The sequence below is a fragment of the Protopterus annectens genome, chromosome 17.part0, assembly GCF_019279795.1.
Source record: "Protopterus annectens isolate FY-2018-M chromosome 17.part0, PAN1.0, whole genome shotgun sequence".
Taxonomy (NCBI): Eukaryota; Metazoa; Chordata; order Ceratodontiformes; family Protopteridae; genus Protopterus; species Protopterus annectens.
The window spans coordinates 132,343,328-132,363,895 of record NC_056751.1 but is presented as its reverse complement, the minus strand read 5'-3'; the positions used below and the strand labels follow the sequence as shown (position 1 = coordinate 132,363,895).

General features: G+C 44.5%; 1 protein-coding gene across 6 annotated transcripts in view; it reads right to left on the bottom strand.

Moving 5' to 3' along the window:
* Positions 1-20,568, bottom strand: part of CDC14B (cell division cycle 14B) — a 2,772,169-nt gene that overhangs the window by 195,780 nt on the left and 2,555,821 nt on the right. For 5 of the 6 annotated variants that reach the window (XM_044059784.1, XM_044059788.1, XM_044059787.1 and 2 more), the window contains one exon: positions 17,278-17,494. The exons of the other annotated variant lie outside the window; for it this stretch is intronic. In XM_044059784.1, the coding sequence (XP_043915719.1) occupies positions 17,278-17,494 (217 nt within the window). The remainder of the gene's footprint in view (positions 1-17,277; positions 17,495-20,568) is intronic. 6 annotated transcript variants of the gene reach the window in all.

Below are 20,568 nucleotides of genomic sequence, written 5' to 3'. Positions count from 1 at the left end.
GTTTGATGAGAATTCCTGTGTTTCAGCTTTCTTGGAACTTGTGTGATTTGGTGTTTGTATCATATGGAAACTGACCAGAGGGAGCATTGGAAGGATGGAAGGCATGAACCCAAGGATCCTGAGAAAGTCCCTGGCTGTGACCGACTGACCCCAGAGGAAGAAAAGACTGGGAAATGGCAACAAGAGACAGGGCCTTGGGGGCAGGCATAGATGCTAGCATGGAGATGGTCTGAATCCTGCAACCAAGGAAAACATGATCATGGTAAGGAGTCAGAGCTGATTTTTGGAAGTTTATTCTGAACCCCAGACTCTGCAGCAGGGGAAATAGTAAACTAGAGATCTTTAAGTAGAGCCTCGGGGGAAGAAGCTTGAATGAGCAGATGGTCAAGATAAGGAAATACCTGAAACTCTCTCATACTGCAAAATGCAATGACAGGAGCAAGGCATTTGGTGAATACCCTTGGGGAAGTAAACAGGCCACATGTCAAAGCAGAGAACTGAAAATGCAAGAAACAAAAACGATTTCCTGAAAAGGGGATGGATGGGGATATAAAGTTAGGCATCCTGGACATCCAGAGAGATGAGAAAGGCCAGGAGAAGAAAGGGAAATAAGGTTTGAAGACAGAACTTCTGAAAGGTGTTGAGCTGAGAAAAGTCTAGAATTGGTCTCCACGTATCCTTCTTCCTGGAGGCCAAAAACTTTCTGGAATAAACCCCCCTCCCTACCTGGGTAGGATGTACAACTTGAATGGTGTCCTTGACCAAAAGAGAATGAAGCACTTATGGGGAAAAAAGGAAGCTGTCCCAGAGGAGGTTGAAGGATACCCAAAAAAGGAAGAAGGGATTTCCAAACCATGAAATACCCTAGTGGATAATGGACAGAACCCAAGAATCTGTTGTGATTAATATCCAACTTGGAAGGGACAGGGGAAAATGGAGGGATAAAGAAACCTGGCCAAGGGAAAGGGGAAGCAAATTGTCAAAGAGAACCTGGTTTGTCCCAAAAATAAGTTTTTGGGGAAGTAGGGGTTTGGGAAGATCAAGCAGGAGGCACATGTCCAGAACCCTTTTAACCTTTGAGCAGAGAACAAGACTGCCTGTATACAAAAGCAGATTTGGAAGGGTAATTCCTTTGAAACTTTGGAATAGGAGAAACAAAAATATGTTTCAACTCCTGAAGGGCCTTATCCTTACCCTGGAGAGACTTTAAAAGTTTAGAAGCAGCAGCACCAAAAAGATTTTTATTATCCAAAGGTGCTTCCAAGAGTTTGGCTTTAATGTCAGGCAAAGCCTGAAAATGAAGCCATGAGTAATGCCACATAAAGTACAGTTTTGTACCTACCATAAATGTAGATGTCCGATAGACATGCAACTGCAGTCATAACATGTGGGTTGTCCTGCCTCAGGCAGCCCTCGGTCGGCCGGATTCCAAAGTCTGGGATGTCACATTTCTCTCCGACGTCAGAGCGGCTGGAGTACATAAGCATCAGCCAACGCCATTTTCTTCAGTGTTTCTTGCCCCAGATGCCAGGTGCCCTCCAAGGAAGGCTGTAATCAAATTGGAAGACAAAAACAGGATTCCAAACAAATACATGAGCAATAAAACAAATACACCATAACAGATATCCCCAGCTAAGAGTAAGGGGTATAGGAGTGGACCCTAAGCATAGAGGGGTATGGAGGGAGGGAAAACCCGACTGCAGTTGCATGTCTATCGGACATCTACATTTATGGTAGGTACAAAACTGTACTATGTCCTTCAAGAATGCAACTGCAGTCATAACATGTGGGTAGAATACCATAGCTTAGCTGGGGGAGGAGGTATGCTCTAGGAAAGAGATGGTGTGGCAATCAAACCCTGCAGGACTGCCGAGGCAAAGCCTGCTCTGGATCTGGAATATAGAGGGAGATTGTAGTGTTTGGAGAATGTATGCACGGAGCTCCATGTAGCAGCTTCTAGAATGTCCTTTGTAGGCACCCTCTTAAAAATGCTGTAGAGGTGGCTGTAGCTCTGGTGGAATGTGGTCTGACATAGGCTGGAACAGTCTTTCCATGAAAGGAATAACAGAATCTGATGCAATGTCCAATCCATTTAGAAATAGTCTGTTTTGAAATTGCTTTTCCTTGGACTGCAGGGCGTAAGCTACAAAAGCTGTTCAGACTTCCTACTGGCCTTGGTTCTGTCCAGGTAGTATCGAAGTTGTCTATGAATGTCCAAGGTATGCAAAGTCTTTCCCCTTATTCTCAGGATTGGGGAAGAAAGCAGGCAGATGAATGGCTTGATTTAGAGAAACCCTAGATACCACCTTTGGCATAAAGGTAGGGTTGGTCCTTAATGAAACCCTGTCTCTGTGGAAAATAATAAAGGGTGGTATTGCCATTAGGGCCTGTAGCTCCGAAACCCTTCTTGCTGAGGTAATTGCCAACAGGAAAGCTGTTTTCCATGAGAGAAATTGCAAGTCAACTGAAGCTGCTGGCTCAAAAGGAGGTAGAGTCAGTTTTTCTAAGACAAAATTGAGGTCCCAGGCTGGCACTGGGGCCTTTCTTGGTGGCTTAATGTTCTTGATTCCCCTGAGGAATTGTCTTAGTAAGGGGTGAGAGAAAACAGGAGGATCAGTGTTGTATCTAGCTGAAATAGCAGATGCATTTATCTTTATTGAAGAATATGAGAGGCCGCTCTGTAACATATCTGCCAAATATTCCAAGATAAGTGGTATGTTCAGTAATGATGCATCATGTCCTTTGCTGGTATTCCAATTGCTGAATCTTTTCCACTATGCTAAGTAGACCTTTCTGGTGGATGGTCTTCGAGCCTCTGTTAGTATCCGCTGAACTTCCTTGGAGAGAGATAAGCTGAAGTTATTTATGGGATCTCCCAGGCTGTTAGCTGCAGTGTCTGAAGGTTTGGATGCAGTGTTTCGAAATTGTGTTGAGTCAAAAGTAGAGGCCACTGAGGGAGGGCCCACCTCCTGGTGTGGCATATGCTCCGTAGTAGTGGGTACCAGTGTTGTCTTGGCCAATCCGGAGCTATTATGATTCCCTTGGGCTTCTCTGCTTTGATCTTTAGTAATACTGAGGTCATCAGTGGCAGAGGTGGGAATGCATAGATTGCTAGGGAGTTCCAGTTGAATGAAAGGGCATCTATTTTCCAAGCCTTTGGATGGTATGTCCTTGTGCAAAATTTTGGTAGAAGATGATTGAGGTGAGAGGCAAATAGGTCCACTTCTGGCTTGCCACATGTCGAAGTGAGTTGTCTGAAAGCCTTCGGATGTAACCTCCACTCGTGTGGATCTGTGAAATTCCTGCTTAGGATGTCCACCAACACATTGTCTTTTCCTGGAACAAACTGGGATTGTAACTAGATGTTTAGACTCAGTGATTTCTCCCAAAGCTGCATTGTCAGTCTGCAAAGGGGGTAAGAGTGGGTGCCCCCCTGCTTGTTTATGTACCACATCACCATGGTGTTGTCTCTGTCCGTATCATTAAGTGGCCTTGCTGGAGTTGGTTTTGAAAAGCCTCGATAGCATGCATTACTGCCAGCATTTCCTTTTGGTTTATATGCAGATGTGTTTCCTTTGGAGACCATTGTCCTTGTATACACCTGCCTTCCATGTGCGCCCCCCCATCCAAGGTCTGAGGCATCTGTAGTCATGGTCTGTGTTGTCTGTGGTTTTTTGAATGACATACCTGTGTTTTTCTGGCTCACCGAGGCCCACCATAGGAATTCCTTTTGTAGGCATGGAATGCGTGGTATGATTGTCTCCAAGTTGTTGCTGTGTTGAGACCAAATGCTTTTTAGGTACCATTGAAGCTTTCTCATGTTTAATTTTGCTAATGGAACCAGTAGAATGCAGGATGCCATGTAACCCAGGGCCTGTAGGAATCTCCTTGCAGTCATCTGGGTGAGTTTTGCTAAACCTTTGAAGTATTGAGTTAACTTCTCTTGCTTGTCTTCTGTCAGGTAAGCCATCTGAGAGGCTGTGTCTAGTTTGGCTCCTAAGAAGATTATTTGCTGGGATGGCTGCAGTCTTGACTTTTGGAAGTTGACTGTGTATCCCAGAGCTTGAAGTAATCGTATGACATAATCCAGGTTTTTTGTCAACATCAATTTGTCGTCCGCTTGTATGAGGCAGTCGTCCAGGTACGGGTAAATTTGTATACCCTGGAGCCTGCAATGAGCAATTACTGAAGCCAGGCATTTTGTAAACACTCTGGGCGCAGTAGATAAGCCAAATGGCAATGCTGAGAATTGATAATGCTCTGGCCCTGCAAGAAATCTGAGGTATCTTCTGCAGCTGTGTCTGATAGGGACATGCAGGTATGCCTCCTTGAGGTCCAGAGTAATCAGCCACGACTCCTTGCCCAGCATGGGAAGGAGTTGCTGTATTGTCAGCATTTTGAACTTTGGTACTATGAGAAAGGTGTTTAATGCGGACAAGTCCAGTATTGGTCTCCATTGAGATTCTTTTCTTGGAACAAGGAACAGTCTTGAGTAAAACCCCTGCTCTTGTTCTTGTTGTGGAACTCTTTCTATTGCTTTCATTCGAGTCAGCAGAGTGATTTGCTTGATAGCCTCTGCCCTTTGATGTTGTGGTAGATTTGGCATGCCTTGTTTTCTTGGTAAGGTATGAAAATGAAACCTGCACCCTCGGTCTATAATGTCCAAAATCCATTTGTCCTTTGTCAGTCTGTGCCAGTTTTTTGCAAACAGAGATAATTTTCCGCCCAAGGGAGCTTCTAGTTGTTCCCTGGTAGGCGGTAGTAGAGGAAAGTCATTGAGTTTGTGATTGTTGGGCAGGTGAAACCCCTGCGTCACTTCTTTGGTTTCCTGGCTGCCATTGTTGTCCCCTGTAAGGGCCTCTGTATTGGCCTCTTCCTCGACCACGTCTGTTCTTACCCCTTTGAAACTTTTCTGGATTAGGAAAGGACCAGTTTTTTGAAGGCCAATTCCTACTGAATCTGGGGGGTTGAACCTGGAGGAAATCCTTCACAGTTTGAACTGATTTTGCTTTTTCTTCGATGGTCTTTAACACTTCCTTAGCATTTGCACCAAAAAGCTTGTTCTTTTCCAAAGGTGCATCCAGAAGTTTTGCTTTTACATGATCTGGTAGAGGTTGATCTTTTAACCAAGCATGTCTACGCATCACTGCCCATGTCATAGCTGCCCTACATGAAGCTTCCAGTGCATCATATCCACACTGCAGGAAGTGATTGCTTACTTGCTGAGTGTTATGTACAGCTTCCTGCAAAGTCTTCCTGTCTAAAGGATCAGGAGAAGCTAATGTTTTTTGTAAATCTTCTAAGAGATAATCCTGATATTGGAACATATGAAAAAGGCAATTTACAGCTCTCATAGACAAGGTAGTGGATGTGTAAACCTTTTTACCCCATCTCTCTAATGACCTTGCTTCCCTGTTGGAGGGCAAAGGATTTTTTGAGGTGGAGGCTGAAACTCCTTTAGGCCCCTATGAAATAGTTTCCAAATCAGCAGTATGGGCCCTGAATAAATGAGAATGAGTTTCTGGGACCCTGTAATACCTGTCTGGCTTGGCTGGAGCAGGAGGAAGAGAATCAGGGGTAGCACTAGAATCAGAATACAAATCATCCAGAACATCAAGTACAGGAGGAATAGCTAAGGGCCTGTGCTGAGGCTTCTTAAGGAAAGTCCTAAGGCGTTTCCGAGAATCAGAATATTCCTGACCCTGCCACTTGAAATGTTCCCTCGTGGTGTGCAGAACTTCCCCAAAAGAAATATCCTCAGGAGGGGAGGCCGAAGGTATGGAATCTTCTGCATCCGAGTCCTCATAGGTCTGGAAGAGCTCTTCCTGGCTATCAGAGTGGACAGAGCCCTCAGAGTCTTCATCTGAAGGAGAAGGGTCAGAGGGTTCAACCCGGGCCTTTATCAGGAGGAGGCTGGGATGCTCTCTCAGGATGGGCCTGTGAACCTCTAATCATGGAAATTAAATCAGCAGCCATGGACATAATTTGTGTCTCCGGAGTCGGCTGAGATAAGGATTTGGAAGTAATATGCTTAGTTTTGCTGGCTGCCTTAGCCCTAGTGTAGGCCTTAATAGACATGGCCATAGGAGGCCTGGCAGCACCACGTGCAGGAGTGACCTTGTCTACAGCAATGGTCTCGGGCATTTCCCCGGTTTCGGTATCCGGAGGAAAGTCTATAACTGGCGTCGGAGTAATGTCTGGAATCAGAGTCGTCGGTAATGCGGTGTCTTCGGTTCGGAACGGTGGACAGACCGTCTCAGAGGGAACCGGAGCACTCGCGCTAGGTTTTGGCATGGAGTCGGTGGTAGACGCGGGCCGAGGATGTCAGTCCCAGTCTTTTCGCTTTTTGGGAGTTTGCGATGTCGGAAGATCCGACGGCATGGTGTAAGCAAATTTATCGCCGAAAAAATCTTCAGCGAACTCCGCCCGGCGCCTGAGAGTGCGCTTGTTGAAGCGAGCACAGGCTACACAGGCTGAGACGTCGTGGTCTGGGCCCAGGCAAGGGAGGCAGTAAGAGTGGAAATCCTTATGAGGTATTTGTTTACCACAAAAAGACAATTGTTAACTTTTTCAGTAATTTCTGACATCGGCTGAGGCAAGAAAAGGTCCCCAACGGGTACTTAGCTTTTGATGACTTCGGTATCGTAGAATACAGGAGCTGACCGACCGGCACTTGCGAACTGCTTCTGCTTCGGGCACCGCGCGGCAAGAAAGACTGAAGAAAATGGCGTCGGCTGATGCTTATATACTCCAGCCGCTCTGACGTCGGAGAGAAATGCAACATCAGCCGACGTCGGACCCAGACTTTGGAATCCGGCCGACCGAGGGCTGCCTGAGGCAGGACAACCCACATGTTATGACTGCAGTTGCATTCTTGAAGGACATCAGAACCAAATGCAGCAGTCCTGGAAGAAGCATCAGCTGCATCACAACTACACAAAAGTGGACAACAACTTGAGAGGTGGAACCTGACAAGGAAAGGGCAGAAGCCTACCCTGCAGAGTCAGAAGATCAGAAATTACCTGAGAAAGGAGGGCCAAAACATACCTGGTCATATGCACCTGGTAGTTAATGGCCCTAAAATATAAGGTGGCAGCAGTATAAACATTCTTGCCCCGCCTCTCCATGGCCCTTCTACCCTTGTCTGAAAGCAGCAGCTTGGCAGATGGCAACAGCCTTGATGGCTTGTCGGAAGAGACAGACACTACAGAAGGATCAGCAGAAGGGCATTTATACAGAAATTTACATTCATAAGGCACCTTGTAAAATCTGTCAAATTTCTTGGAAGCTGGGGCTCAGAACCAGGGGCCATAGAAGCTACTGAAAAAGTATCCAGGAAGGTAGCATGAATGGTGGTTGGGGGGAGGGGGGGACAGCAGAAGGTTTGGGAGACTCCATCTGAAGGAGCTCATAAAACCTTTTTTGGATATCAGAAATTTGAGAGCAATCCAACTTAAAGAATTCAATCATATGGGTAACTGTCTCCAAAAAAGAATCACTCTAAAGGGGGATATGGACTAATAGAATCCTCTTCCTCTGAACCACAGTCCAATGGAAAAGGGATATGAGAAAAGCAGGCTAATGACTCTTACCCAGAATACACAGATCATCATCAGGGGAATCCAGTTCCCTAGGACTTTTAAAAGGACTGGAAGACCATGGACAGGCAGGCAGAGACACCCTTTGAGGGGACTTTAAAGCCTTTAAAACATAAAAAAGGACCCAGAGTAAAATCCTGCCATTATCATTGGGAATCCTTACATGCAGGGGAAATGTGCTTCATTTTCAGTTTCTTTTTTCTGGAGGATGACCGCACAAAACACCCTGGGAGGATCAGACCCTTCGCATCACTCAGTAAACATATTATGGACCTCCTCCTTCATTAAAATCTGTGGAATCCCCCTCGGATATAATCAGAAGTTCCTCCTCAATGTCTGGAGCAGATAATTATAGCGCCGTTGAGGACATGTAAGAAGTTGGATCCATGGCGGCCTCCAACATGGCTGTAGCAAAGGAATCTAAAGCATCCAATAAACAATCCTCCGGGCTTTCACTAGCCTTGAGAGAGAGAGCAGCCATATCAGACTTTATTTTTTTGGCCTTTTTCTGACCATCAGAATAGGAAGACCTTGCCATAGCACCTTGAGCCAAGAGCTTAAGATGTTAATTTTCAAGGTAAATAAACAAGGAGGAGAGACAAATATGTAATATATTGGTGACAAATGCTTGGTAGATAGAACACTGTGTATAGTTGTGAAAAGCACCCAAAGCAGGAGACACTGGTCGTGACTATCTTTATGGGCAATCTTCCTCCCACACTGACATCTCCCTTTCTGTATAACATGAAAGCAACCAATACTAAAGAAAGAAGAAGATAAGGAGAAACCCCCAGCGGGACACTTACCTGAAAAAATGGCTCAGTAGCCAGCAAAAAAGAAAGGCGTTCAGACTGGTGACAAAGAAGTTCTGTGGGTGTGCGCATCTGTAGGGCACCTTTAAACCCTTCACCTTGTTGTGCGTGGAGTGTAAGTGTGACGTACAGTGCCTGTAAATAATAAAGGATTTGTTATACTGGCCGGATGTTTGGCTATCCATGGCAGGAGATCCCTTCTGCTTAGAACAATGATACAGAAGGGCATCAGCAGACGCTAAACAAAAGAGGTGCCAGCACAGAATCCTGGGGGACTCCACTGTTGACTTGTTTCTTTGAGGAGGTAACTTCTCCTGTTTTGATTACCTTTGTCCTGTCAACCAGTTGGCAATCCAGCGGGTGACAGGAGTTTATTACCAGTTTGTTTAGCTGTTTTATGCCTGAGAGAGAATTCTGTCAAAAGTTCTGGGCAGAACGAGGTATGCGAAGCGTACTATTTTGTCATCATCCATTGCTTTGGTGACCTTTTCAAAAAAACATTTGCCAGGTTGAGTAAGCATGACCTGCCCTTGATGAATCCAATATGAGACAGGTCCAGTGTTTGGAGGTTCCCAATGTCCCGAATGTTAGCTCCATGGTACACATCAGGGTGTGTACACAGCTTTAAGAAGCTTTCTAGGGGCTTGTACAAGTGTACAAATACTGAGCACTTGCAAACCTGACTGCCACTCTGTAGTAAGCTGTTGCGATGTAAGCATGTATGTCTGTGTAGTCTGTAATCAATTTTACATTTTGCACAGCTGCTATCCATCCTGATGCGTTTCTGTGTAATACAGCATATAAACAAACTACCCCACCTGTTAATCATTTATACCAGAGAAGGACGAGTGACACATGGTAAGTCTTTCCATGGCTTTGTATATGAGGCTGACCATACTTATAGGTCTGTAATTGCCTGAGTTTGTTTTCATTTTCAGAACAAAGGCAGAAACAAAACCCCCTATATCCATGGTCAGAGTGAGGCACACCCCTTACAGGCCCTTTCCGGAATACAATTTGAGAAACCTACACACAACAAAAGCTGAAACCAAATTGGTTGCAGATGTACACTGAATGAAAGCCAATGCGAGAAGTACATATAAAATACTTCTGTAATAGACCATAAGCAGTACAAAAGTACAGTTTTGTACCTACCATAAATGTAGATGTCCGAGAGGTATGCATCTGCAGTCCTAACAAATGGGTTGTCCTGGCCTCAGGCAGCCCTTCGGTCGGCCGGATTCCAAAGTCTGGGTCCGGCCTCGGCTGATGTCGCACTTCACCCGACGTCATAGCTGCAGTTCAGCGGGTATAAAGGCATCAGCCGACGCCATTTTCCTCAGTGTTTCTTGCCCCAGATGCCAGGTGCCCTCTAGGAAGGCTAAATTTGGATAAATGCAAATGTTTCCAAACAATAGAGAGCAAATAGAAATAAACATGTATATACATATATACAAACAAATACACCATAATAGATTCCCCCAGCTAGCTACAAGATGGGCAAATACCCTAGGAGTACCACAGAGGGGAAGGAGGGTGGGTAATCCTGACTGCAGATGCATACCTCTCGGACATCTACATTTATGGTAGGTAGAAAACTGTACTATGTCCTTCACGGTTGCATCTGCAGTCCTAACAAATGGGTAGAATACCATAGCCAAACTGGGGGAGGAGGCACTAAGGATTTATGGTGTAGTTAAGATCCCTTGCAAAACAGCAGTGGCAAAACCTGCTCGGGATCTGGAGTATAAAGGCAGATTATAATGCTTGGCAAATGTATGCACGGAGCTCCAAGTAGCAGCCTCTAAAATGTCTTTGGTAGCCACTCCTCGTAAGAAGGCTGTAGTAGTGGCTGTAGCCATTGTGGAGTGAGGTCTGATGTTTTCTGGAGTTGCCTTTCCATGAAAAGAGTAACAAAATCTAATGCAATTTCCTATCCATTTTGAGATTGTTTGTTTTGAAATTGCTTTTCCTTCCACTCCTGTTGCATATGCTACCAGAAGCTGGTCAGTTTTTCTATTGTTCCTGGTTCTGTCCAGGTAATTGTCTGTGTACATCCAAGGTATGCAGCAATCTTTCCCCCCTGTTCTGCGGGTTGGGGAAGAATGTTGGTAGGTGTATTGCTTGGTTTAATGATACCCTGGAGACCACCTTTGGCATAAAGGTAGGATTAGTTCTCATGGACACTCTATCCTGATGGAAGATAAGGAAGGGCTATACTGCCATTAAAGCCTGTAATTCAGAAACCCGTCTAGCAGAAGTGATTGCAAGCAGGAATGCAGTCTTCCAAGATAAGTACTGTAATTCTGCTGTTGCTGCTGGTTCAAAAGGGGGAAGTGTCAACTTTTCTAACACAAAGTTCAAGTCCCATGTAGGCAATGGTGGTTTCCTTGGAGGCTTTACATTTTTAATTCCTCTGAGAAATTGCCTAAGTAGAGGTTGAGAAAAGACTGGAGGATCCATGTTGTACTCTGCTGAAATTGCTGACGCATGAATCTTAATGGAGGAGTAAGACAGACCATTGTGGAAAAGCTCTGCTAAGTATTCCAGGATGTTAGCTATGTTTGCCAATGATGCATCTACTCCTTTGGTTGCACTCCAAATGAGATATCTTTTCCATTTTGCTGAATAAGTTTTCCTTGTTGAGGGTCTGCGAGCCTCCAGGATAATGTCTTTAACCCTTTGAGATAAATCTGGGTTATTTTGTCTTATGTAATGTTCCAAGCAGCTAGCTGCAGTGTTTTCAAGTTTGGATGCAGGATTTTGAAGTTGTTCTGTGTTAGCAGAAGAGGTAGTAGGGGTAGAGGCCATGCATGTTCCCGGGACATACTCCTCAGTAGCGGGTACCAATGTTGCCTCGGCCAGTCTGGAGCTATCAAAATGATCCTCGGGTGATCTTCTTTGATCTTCAGTAGCACTTTGTGCATCAAAGGAAGAGGTGGGAATGCATATGCTGTCAGGTTTTCCCAACTGAAGGATAGGGAGTCCACCTTCCAAGCAAGTGGGTGGTATGTCCTTGTGCAGAATTTTTTCAGTTGGTGGTTGTGTGGGGATGCAAACAGGTCTATCTCTGGCAGTCCCCATTTCCTTGTGATGGTTTTGACGATATCTGGATGCAGCATCCATTCGTGGGCATCCGTGGTGGTTCTGCTTAAGATGTCTGCTAGTATATTTTCTTTTCCTGGCACAAATATGGCCTGGAGCTGAATGTTGAGGCTCAGGGCCACATTCCAGAGGTCCATTGCCATCCGGCATAGAGGATATGAATGTGTGCCTCCCTGTTTGTTGATATACCACATAACTGTGGTGTTGTCCGTCCTTATCAACAATTGACCCTGTTGAAGAAATGGTCTGAATGTCTGAATTGCCTGTTTTACTGCCAGCATCTTTTTTTTGATTTATGTGTAGGTTCATCTGGTCTTGAGTCCATAAGCCTTGTATGCACTTGTCCACCATGTGTGCCCCCCAACCTAGGTCTGAGGCGTCCGTGGTGATAGTCTGGCTTGGGTGAGGCCTGTGGAAGGGCAGTCCTTTGTTCAGTTGACAGGCCTGGGCCCACCACTGGAATTCTTGCTTCAGGCATGGAATTATTGGAATTTGGGTTTCTAGGCTGTGTTTGTGCTGAGACCATAAATTCTTCAAGTACCATTGTAACTTCCTCATATGTAGTCTGGCATGCGGAATTAATATTATGCAGGATGCCATGTAACCCAGGGCTTGCAGGATTTTCTTTGCTGTAAGTTGGTTCTGCGTTGTTAATGCCATGAAATAAAGTGGTAGCTGCCTCTGTTTTTCTGCTGTGAGGAATGCCATCTGGTTTGATGTGTCCAGTTCTGCACCCAAGAAGGTTATCCTTTGGGATGGTATCAGCCTTGACTTTTTTGTGTTGACTGTGTATCCCAGGGCTTGCAGCAGGTGAATAACCTTTTTCAAATCTTTTGTTATTTTGTCTTTGCTGTCCGCTTGTAACAGGCAGTCGTCCAGGTATGGATAAATTTGAATTCCCTGAAGCCTGCAATGAGCAATTACTGATGCCAGGCATTTCGTGAATACTCTGGGCAGTAGATAAGCCAAAAGGCAATGCTGAGAATTGATAATGCTCTGATCCTGCAAGAAATCTGAGGTATCTTCTGCAATTTGGTCGTATGGGGACGTGCAGGTATGCCTCCTTGAGATCCAGAGTCACCAGCCAAGACTCCTTGCCCAGCATGGGAAGAAGTTGCTGTAGGGTCAGCATTTTGAATTTTGGAACAATGAGATATGTGTTTAGAGTGGACAGGTCGAGGATAGGTCTCCATTGGTTTTCCTTTCTTGGTACCAGGAAAAGCCTTGAATAAAATCCTTGTCCTTGTTCCATAGCCGGTACCTTTTCTATAGCTCTCATCCTTAGTAAATGATCTATTTGCTGTAGAGCGTTTGTCCTTTGGTTTGGAGGTAGGTTTGGCATTCCTCTCTTCCTTGGAAGAGTATGGAAGTGAAACCTGTAGCCTTTGTCTATTGTCTGCAAAATCCATTTGTCTCCTGTAATGTAATGCCAATTTGCTGAAAATAAGGCTAATTTTCCGCCTAAGGGTGCTCCCAGTTGTTCCCAGGTAGGCGGTTTCAGAGCCAAGTCACTGTGATTGTCCTGTGGAAGTGGTAGTGGCTGGATCTGTGGCAGTACTTCTCTGGCTGTTAGGCTGCCACTGACGTCCCCTGTAGGCACCTCTGGATTGGCCTCTGCCTCTAGGGCGTCTATTTCTGCTTCTCTGTGCTCTGGTGGTGTCTGGAAAGGACCAATTCTTGGAAGGCCAGTTCCTACTAAACCTCGGAGGCTGGACCTGTAAGAAATCCTTGACTGTCTGGACAAATTTAGCTTTTTCTTCCACCTTCTTCAACACTTGCTGTGCAGGGGAACCAAACAAACTGTGCTTTTCCATGGGAGCATCTAGAAGCTTTGCCTTTACATGGACTGGTAAGGATTGCTCTTTTAACCATGCATGCCTTCTGATCACTGTACCAGTCATAGCTGATCTAAAGGAAGCCTCCAGTGCATCATAGCCGCATTTTAAGGAATGATTACTGACCTGCTGAGTGTTATGCACCAAATCCTGAAGGGACTTACGGTCTAAAGGCTCAGGCGAGGAAAGTTTTTTAGTGAGCGGATCTAACAGAAATTCCTGATATTGAATCATGTGGAATTGACAGTTTAAGGCCCTAGCCGAAAGAGTAGCAGAAGTATAAACTTTTTTACCCAATCTCTCCAATGCCCTAGATTCTCTTTCAGAGGGGAGGGGGTTTTTGGCTGAGGCAGCTGCTACAGCTTTGGGGCCCTGTGAAATAGTTTCAGGATCTGCAATAGGAGCCTTATACAAATGATAATGTGTGTCCGGAACCCTGTAGTATCTGTCGGGCTTAGCAGGGGCCGGTGGTAGTGAGTCAGGGGCAGTACAAGCATCATTAAATGCATCATCCACAACTGTAAGTACTGGAGGAATAGCTAAAGGCCTATGCTGTGGTAAATGCAAAAAGGTCCTAAGCCTCTTCCTAGAGTCTGAGAAATCCTGGCCCTGCCATTGAAATTGTTCCCTCATAGCATGCAAGGTTTCCCCAAAAGAAAATTCCTCAGGAGGAGAGGCAGAAGGTATGGAATCCTCTGCATCAGAGTCCTCATAAGGAGAATAAGGGCCTTCTGGAGGATTTGTAATTTCTGAATCATCAGAGGAGTAATCTGAAGAAACTGGCTCAGGGGGCTCTGCTCTAGGCCTCTTCTCTGGAGGTGGGTGAGAGGTCCTGTCAGGGTGAGACTGGGTTCCCCTGATCAAAGAAATGAGATCCTCTGCTAGACTAAGCATTTGGGTACTAGAGCTAGGCCTGTGAGAGGGGGTTTTAGCAGGCACGGCCTTTGAAGATTTAGCTGCTTTGGCCCTGGCAAAAGCCTTAATGGACATGGATGCAGGGGGTCTAGCAGCTCCACGTGCAGGAGTAGATACATCTAAGGGGATAGTATCTGATAAATCCTGAGAAACTGTAAGAGCAGGTGGATTTTCCGTAGCAGATTCAGCCATGCTGGAAGAGGCCTCGGTAGGAGGAGGCATGCTTTCGACTGAAGGAAGAACCGCGGACTCGGTTTCAGCCTAAACAGAGACACTCGCGGATGGCTTAACCGCGGTTTCGGCCGAAACCGCGGACCGCGAGTGTCGGTCCTTTTCCTTACGCTTTTTAGCTAATTGCGAAGTCGGAGTCTCCGACGGCATGATATAAGCAAAAGCGGAGCCGAAAAACTCCTCTGCAAACTCCGACCGACGTCTAAGTGTCCGTCGGTTGAAGGAAGCACAGGCTAGACAAGCTGCTACGTCGTGGTCTGGGCCTAAACAAGGTAGGCAGTATGAGTGGAAATCTTTATGAGGTATTTGTTTCCCACAAGTTAAACAGTTATTCACTTTTTCTGACATCGGCTGAGGCAAGAAAGAGTCCCCAACGGGGTACTTAGCTTTTTAGAAGTCTTCGGTAGTAGTAATCTCTGGTTCTGACCGACTGGCACTTGCGAACAGCTTCTGCTTCGGGCACCACGCGGCAAGAAAGACTGAGGAAAATGGCGTCGGCTGATGCCTTTATACCCACTGAACTGCAGCTATGACGTCGGGTGAAGTGCGACATCAGCCGAGGCCGGACCCAGACTTTGGAATCCGGCTGACCGAAGGGCTGCCTGAGGCCAGGACAACCCATTTGTTAGGACTGCAGATGCATCCTTGAAGGACATCTGGTTTACATTAAGCACTTTCATCCACACTAAGGTGGACTTCATCAGATTCTGATGATTCATCAAAATGGGACTAACAATGTGGAAACACACTTCTAAAACACAAATGAATCTTCAATGCCTTTCACTTAAGCCCAGAATTGAGAAGTCTGGGAAGATTTTTAATGGCTTGGTCCTCAAAGGCGAAATGGAATAGAGACTGGTTAGAAAAGTAACTGAGGACCCTGAGAAAACTTATAGTGGAACATGAGTATGTAATTTTTAAACTAACCAGATTTTTTCTCTCTGTCTGGTAGCAATGTAGCAAAATACTGTGATACGAAACATATTCTGGACAAAAAAGCTCAAAAAGCTGATGGCTCAGTGATGCCTAGTTACACACTCCACCATTTAAGAAAATGTTTGTAAAGGGTGTGTGTTTTCCTGGGTGCTACAAAATCATAGTCTAGGCTATTCTGGACTACAACAGCAGCATCCTTTTACCACCAGCTGTACAGGGTGCATGACCTAAAATTGCTCCTCTTTCTTCCTCAGATATGCATTCAGGCATTTTTTAGGGGGAGTAATGGGGTTACAATAAAGTCTTTTTAGCTTCAGTGACTATGGCCTTCTCAAAAACAGCAGCCTGCGGGTCCTCAGACTCAGTGCATTTCTATGACAAAATTAAGCCTGAGATGGACTGTCAGGTGACAGCTACTTAGGAAAATATCTGCTAAAGACAGCATACAGGTGCAAGAGACCTGATCAGGTCCTGGTGCTGGCACTGGGTCACACTGCCTATTGAGATAGTTATTCACATGTGCTTCAAAAGTTTCTATCAGACTTCAAATAAATACTCGATGTGAAGGCCTACAGCCACACCCACTAAAGTGAGACATCCCAGTAGTGATCTTTCAAACCTGGCCGTGAGAGGCAATTCTTAACTATGAAGAGACCCTCAAAGACCAATTGCTAAGTTACTGTAAAGACAGCTTTTGGGATTAAGCCAGACAGTAATGAACTCTGGCAAAACAGCCGGTGGCTGTACAGTGATTACACCCAAAAACAAAATCCCCCCACAAAGCGAGAGTCAAAAGTATGCTGCCTTTGGCATGATACCCTATTCCAAAGCAGAAGAAAGGCATGGGTATGGGCTTGTATCCTCAAAAGCAAGTGAACTCAGCACTTGCAGGGACCTAAACACTAACCCCCTGAAAGGACACAGCCACAGCCAACTCTCAGACTCACGGTCCTTATCACAAGGCCTCAGATGAGGCTGGGACTGCATATGGCAGCCCTGAACCTCCAACTACTGATATCCTTCAGAGGGGCAAGGTAAGCCACATGAAAATACAAGCAGCTTTTTTCTTTTGAGATATGGGAAGTGGCAGGGTTGAAGCTCTAAGACTATAAGTGCTGTTTCACAATGTTTTTCTTCCCAAGGCTGTGCAAGTAAAGCTGTTGGTTCTTGAACTGGAACATTATGGCTAAAGGAACACAGGAATATTTCTAGCCATCAAAATCAAGAACTTTTCACAATGAGTCAGGATCAAGAATGAAACTATGACAGAAGTCGGCATATGATGTCAGTGTGTGTGCTGGCACTGAGGGGAGGTGGTAGCATCTAAGAAAAAATTAAGAATACCATTGAGGCAAAACCCCATCACTGATCCATACAGATACTACATTTTACAATTTTGTTAAACCTGTAATCAAAAAAGTACAGGACCATGGCTAGCACAGTAAAATGGGGAATTCCAAAATGTTGGCACACTACAAATATCTTAAAAAAAAAAAAGGAGTGAAAAGCAAAACAAGCTTTGTATTTTCAGAACTGCAAGATCTACATATATGGGTGCTACATCACAAAAATTTCGAATTGTAAAGGAGCCAACATACTTTGGTATCGCAATGACAAATCTGGCATAGAAAAATCAAAATGGCAATCTTATTGATTTCTCTATTTAATAGTATAAAAATAATTCACTAATTACATGACTAATCTGCAAAGAAAACACTGTGCAATTTTCATTAGAAGACAAAGTTAAAGCACCACCCAGAAACCATGCCTTCACTGGAAGAGTAACCAATAAAAATGAAAAGTCCCCAAAAGAACTCAAAATATGTCAATAAAAGTGGCACTTACTGGGTAAGAATTTGAACGTCTCAGAAAATGAAATGAATGCAAAATCTGAAGATCTGTGACCACTTTGCGTGTGATGCAGCCACTTCCATGGTTTATCGAGTTCATGCTGTTCAGCTGGTTGGTGTTTTTCAGTAACTTAGTACCCGTTTTTGCACCATTCTGTATGGAACTCTTTTCTTCACACAGTACATACAAGTTCCCTAGTGAACTTGTTAACCTAAAATTTAAGGGTTTGTGTTACACACAGGGAAGAAAAGGTGTTTCTTGTGTATGTTGCGAGGTGAACTATTTGCTCTCATAATACCAAAGTTCTATATATAAAGAACTCCATGGAAATACAATTTTTATATTTAACCATTACAGCTACACAAAGCTGGTCCCCACCATCTACCAAACACAGGTCACTTACTTCTAAGTCTTGTTCAAGGACTGGTAATACTTCAGTCACATTCACATTAGTATTGAAATGCTCAATTGTCTCAAGCATTTTAGATAATCTCACCAACATTAGCATGGTGCATCATGAATGCTGGTGACACATACAAACATGTTACTTGCATAAAAAAGAGGTTTGTGTTGATCAAAAATAAGCAAAAACCCGTCCATTTTCTAAACCACTTGTGCCGGTGAGGAGCACAGTAATATCCAAATGAGTAGGATAGACCAGCATTTCTGAACCCTAGCAACAGCTCCCAGCTAATCCTGCAGAATTCACAGACATTTCCAGGCAACCCAAGAAGTGAAATCTCTCCAGCATATCCCGAGATCTGTCCAGGGGCATCTTCCAACAGGGCTGTAATCAGATAAAATGGTAGGGTACACCCTTCACTTGCTGACCAATGACCTCTACTGACTTCTCACATCTCAGGGTAGCAGCTGTTCTACTCTAACATCCTTCCAGACTCAAGTCCCACACTATCACAGAACACAAACTTAGCAACCCTGTAAAAGATGTTTTTTTCTACATCTTGTATGCATTATCTCATCCTTTTGCTAAATATTCAAGACCAATTGCCACTGCCAAAGATGGAGAAAGACTAAACTGGAAATTTGAAAGCTTCATCCTACAACCCAGCTCTCTCATCACAATCACAGTTCAATACAAAACTTGTTAACCTCTCGATCCTCTCTATGCTCACCAGGGAGCACAACATAAATGTATCCACTTTGGACAGTTGCTCCCTCTTTAACTAAAGAGAAGAGGCCATTTTTTTTCTGACAGAGAGCAGTGACCTCTGATGAACAGATGCTAACTTTCATTCAATGTGCTTCACTCTTAGCAGCAAATTGCACAAGTGCATGCTAGAAACCAGCAATCACCTCATCCCAAAAGAACGCCACCTGAAAACAAAAGATGCAACCCGCATATCTTAAAACTGGACACACTCAAACCTCAGATGTATATTATCCTGTCCATAAAAATAATGACCAAAGCATGAAGACAAGACTAATCCTTGGCAGAGCCCTATCATCCATAATGAAGAAACCTAATTTAATGCCAAGAATACAAACAATCTCTCTAGAAAACACAGGATATACACACAATGGTACACAGTTTTATGGAATCTAGCACTAATGCCACATGGTCCTATGCCTTCTTCAATCCACAAAATGTAAATTTACTATATTACTAAACAGCACACCTGTGGAAGTTTAATCACCATAACAATAGACATTCACCTAGAAGGATCACTGATGCAGTATAAGTCATTCTGGAATGAATTCCAGTGCTTTCAGATGTCCTGGCATACAGATCAACTCTCCACCTGCCCAGGATGGCAGCACAGTGGTGAATAAAACTGGTGTGCAGCCAGTGCCATCTTTATTTTTCCGGCTAAAGGAAACATTCAGCAAGCACAACTTAAGAACAGTTTAAACATCTGGAATAATTTTTCCTCATGCTCACAGTCCATATATTTTGGACTTACCTCTGACATCCAAGCATGGTATGAGACAAGAAGATAAAGTACTTTAAAAATCCTGGGAGTAGAGACTATGGCATAAGGATACTACATATGACTGAAGACCCTCTTGGAAGTATAACGCAACTGGTCTCCTTCCTTTCAGATTGCCATGACAAGGTTTGGAGATGCCAAATTAATGTGAAAGTGGGCTACAGCTTATATGGCAGCAGTGATCCTTCTATTCAAATATCTACTAATAAAGTGAATGCATTCGCATAGTGGCACTATGCTGATAACAATCAAGGGCACAGCATCACTCCTTACAGATCAGAAGAGTACTACAGTAGTATTCAGTTACCCCTGGATACAGCCAAGCTCTAGAACCTGGGTTGGGAGGCACAGCAGGACCTATAAAACTGCAGTGGCAAAGCCTGGAGGATTATTGCTAAATGTCTGTCTCATAGTGCTTGCAGAAAGTGTGAAAAGTGTCTCAAGTATTAAGTAAGTAATACAAGTATTAAGTAAGTGTCAAATATTGTGGGAAGAAATATCCAGGGAATTGTTATGGCTAGGCTTGTATAGGGCCCTAGGGCCGATAGCCTAGTACCAACCTACGAACCTACAAGTGGCTGCCTTTCAGATATAGTGAGCTAAAACTTTTTTTTCCCCACTCCTTACCCTCAGCTGACCATCAGCGCCTCCTGAGAACTGTTCCTAATTCAGCTGGTCTACCAAAAATGTCAAGTGTAGTTGCATCTAATGTATATCTTTTACCAAAGTTATATAACTACTTTAAACTGCACAACACAAAAAAACAAGTGCTTCTTCCAGCCGAATGCCTTTGTTTAAAAGTGAAAGAGGTGGTTTTAAGGTATATATACTATATACATTTAAAGGGCGGCCACTGTGGTGCAGCGGTTAGCGTTGTCGCCTCACAGCAAGAGGTTCTCCGGTTCAATTCTCGGCTGGGGTGCCTTCTGTGCAGAGTCTGCATGTCCTCCCTGTGGTTGCATGGGTTTCCCCCGGGTGCTCAGGTTTCCTCCCACATCCCAAACACATGCTGTAGGTGGATTGGACACTCTAAATTGGCCTTAGGTATGAGTGTATGTGCCTTCTGTGGAAGGTTGGGTGCTGGGCTGACAACTCGACACCGTAAAACTCTACTGCCAATCATGAGCAAACAGGTGATCCGCTGTGGCGACCTCTAACCGGGAAAAGCCAAAAGAAGAATACTATATGCATTTAAGTGTTTTCCAGTACTTTTCACTGAGACAGTTGCACTGATGTTAGACATTTTGATGTTGGCACAGAAAAACGTTTTTGGAGATGTAAGGTGAAGCATTGTAATGCCAGAGAAACTGATACAGATCCAAAAGACTGTCCTGGG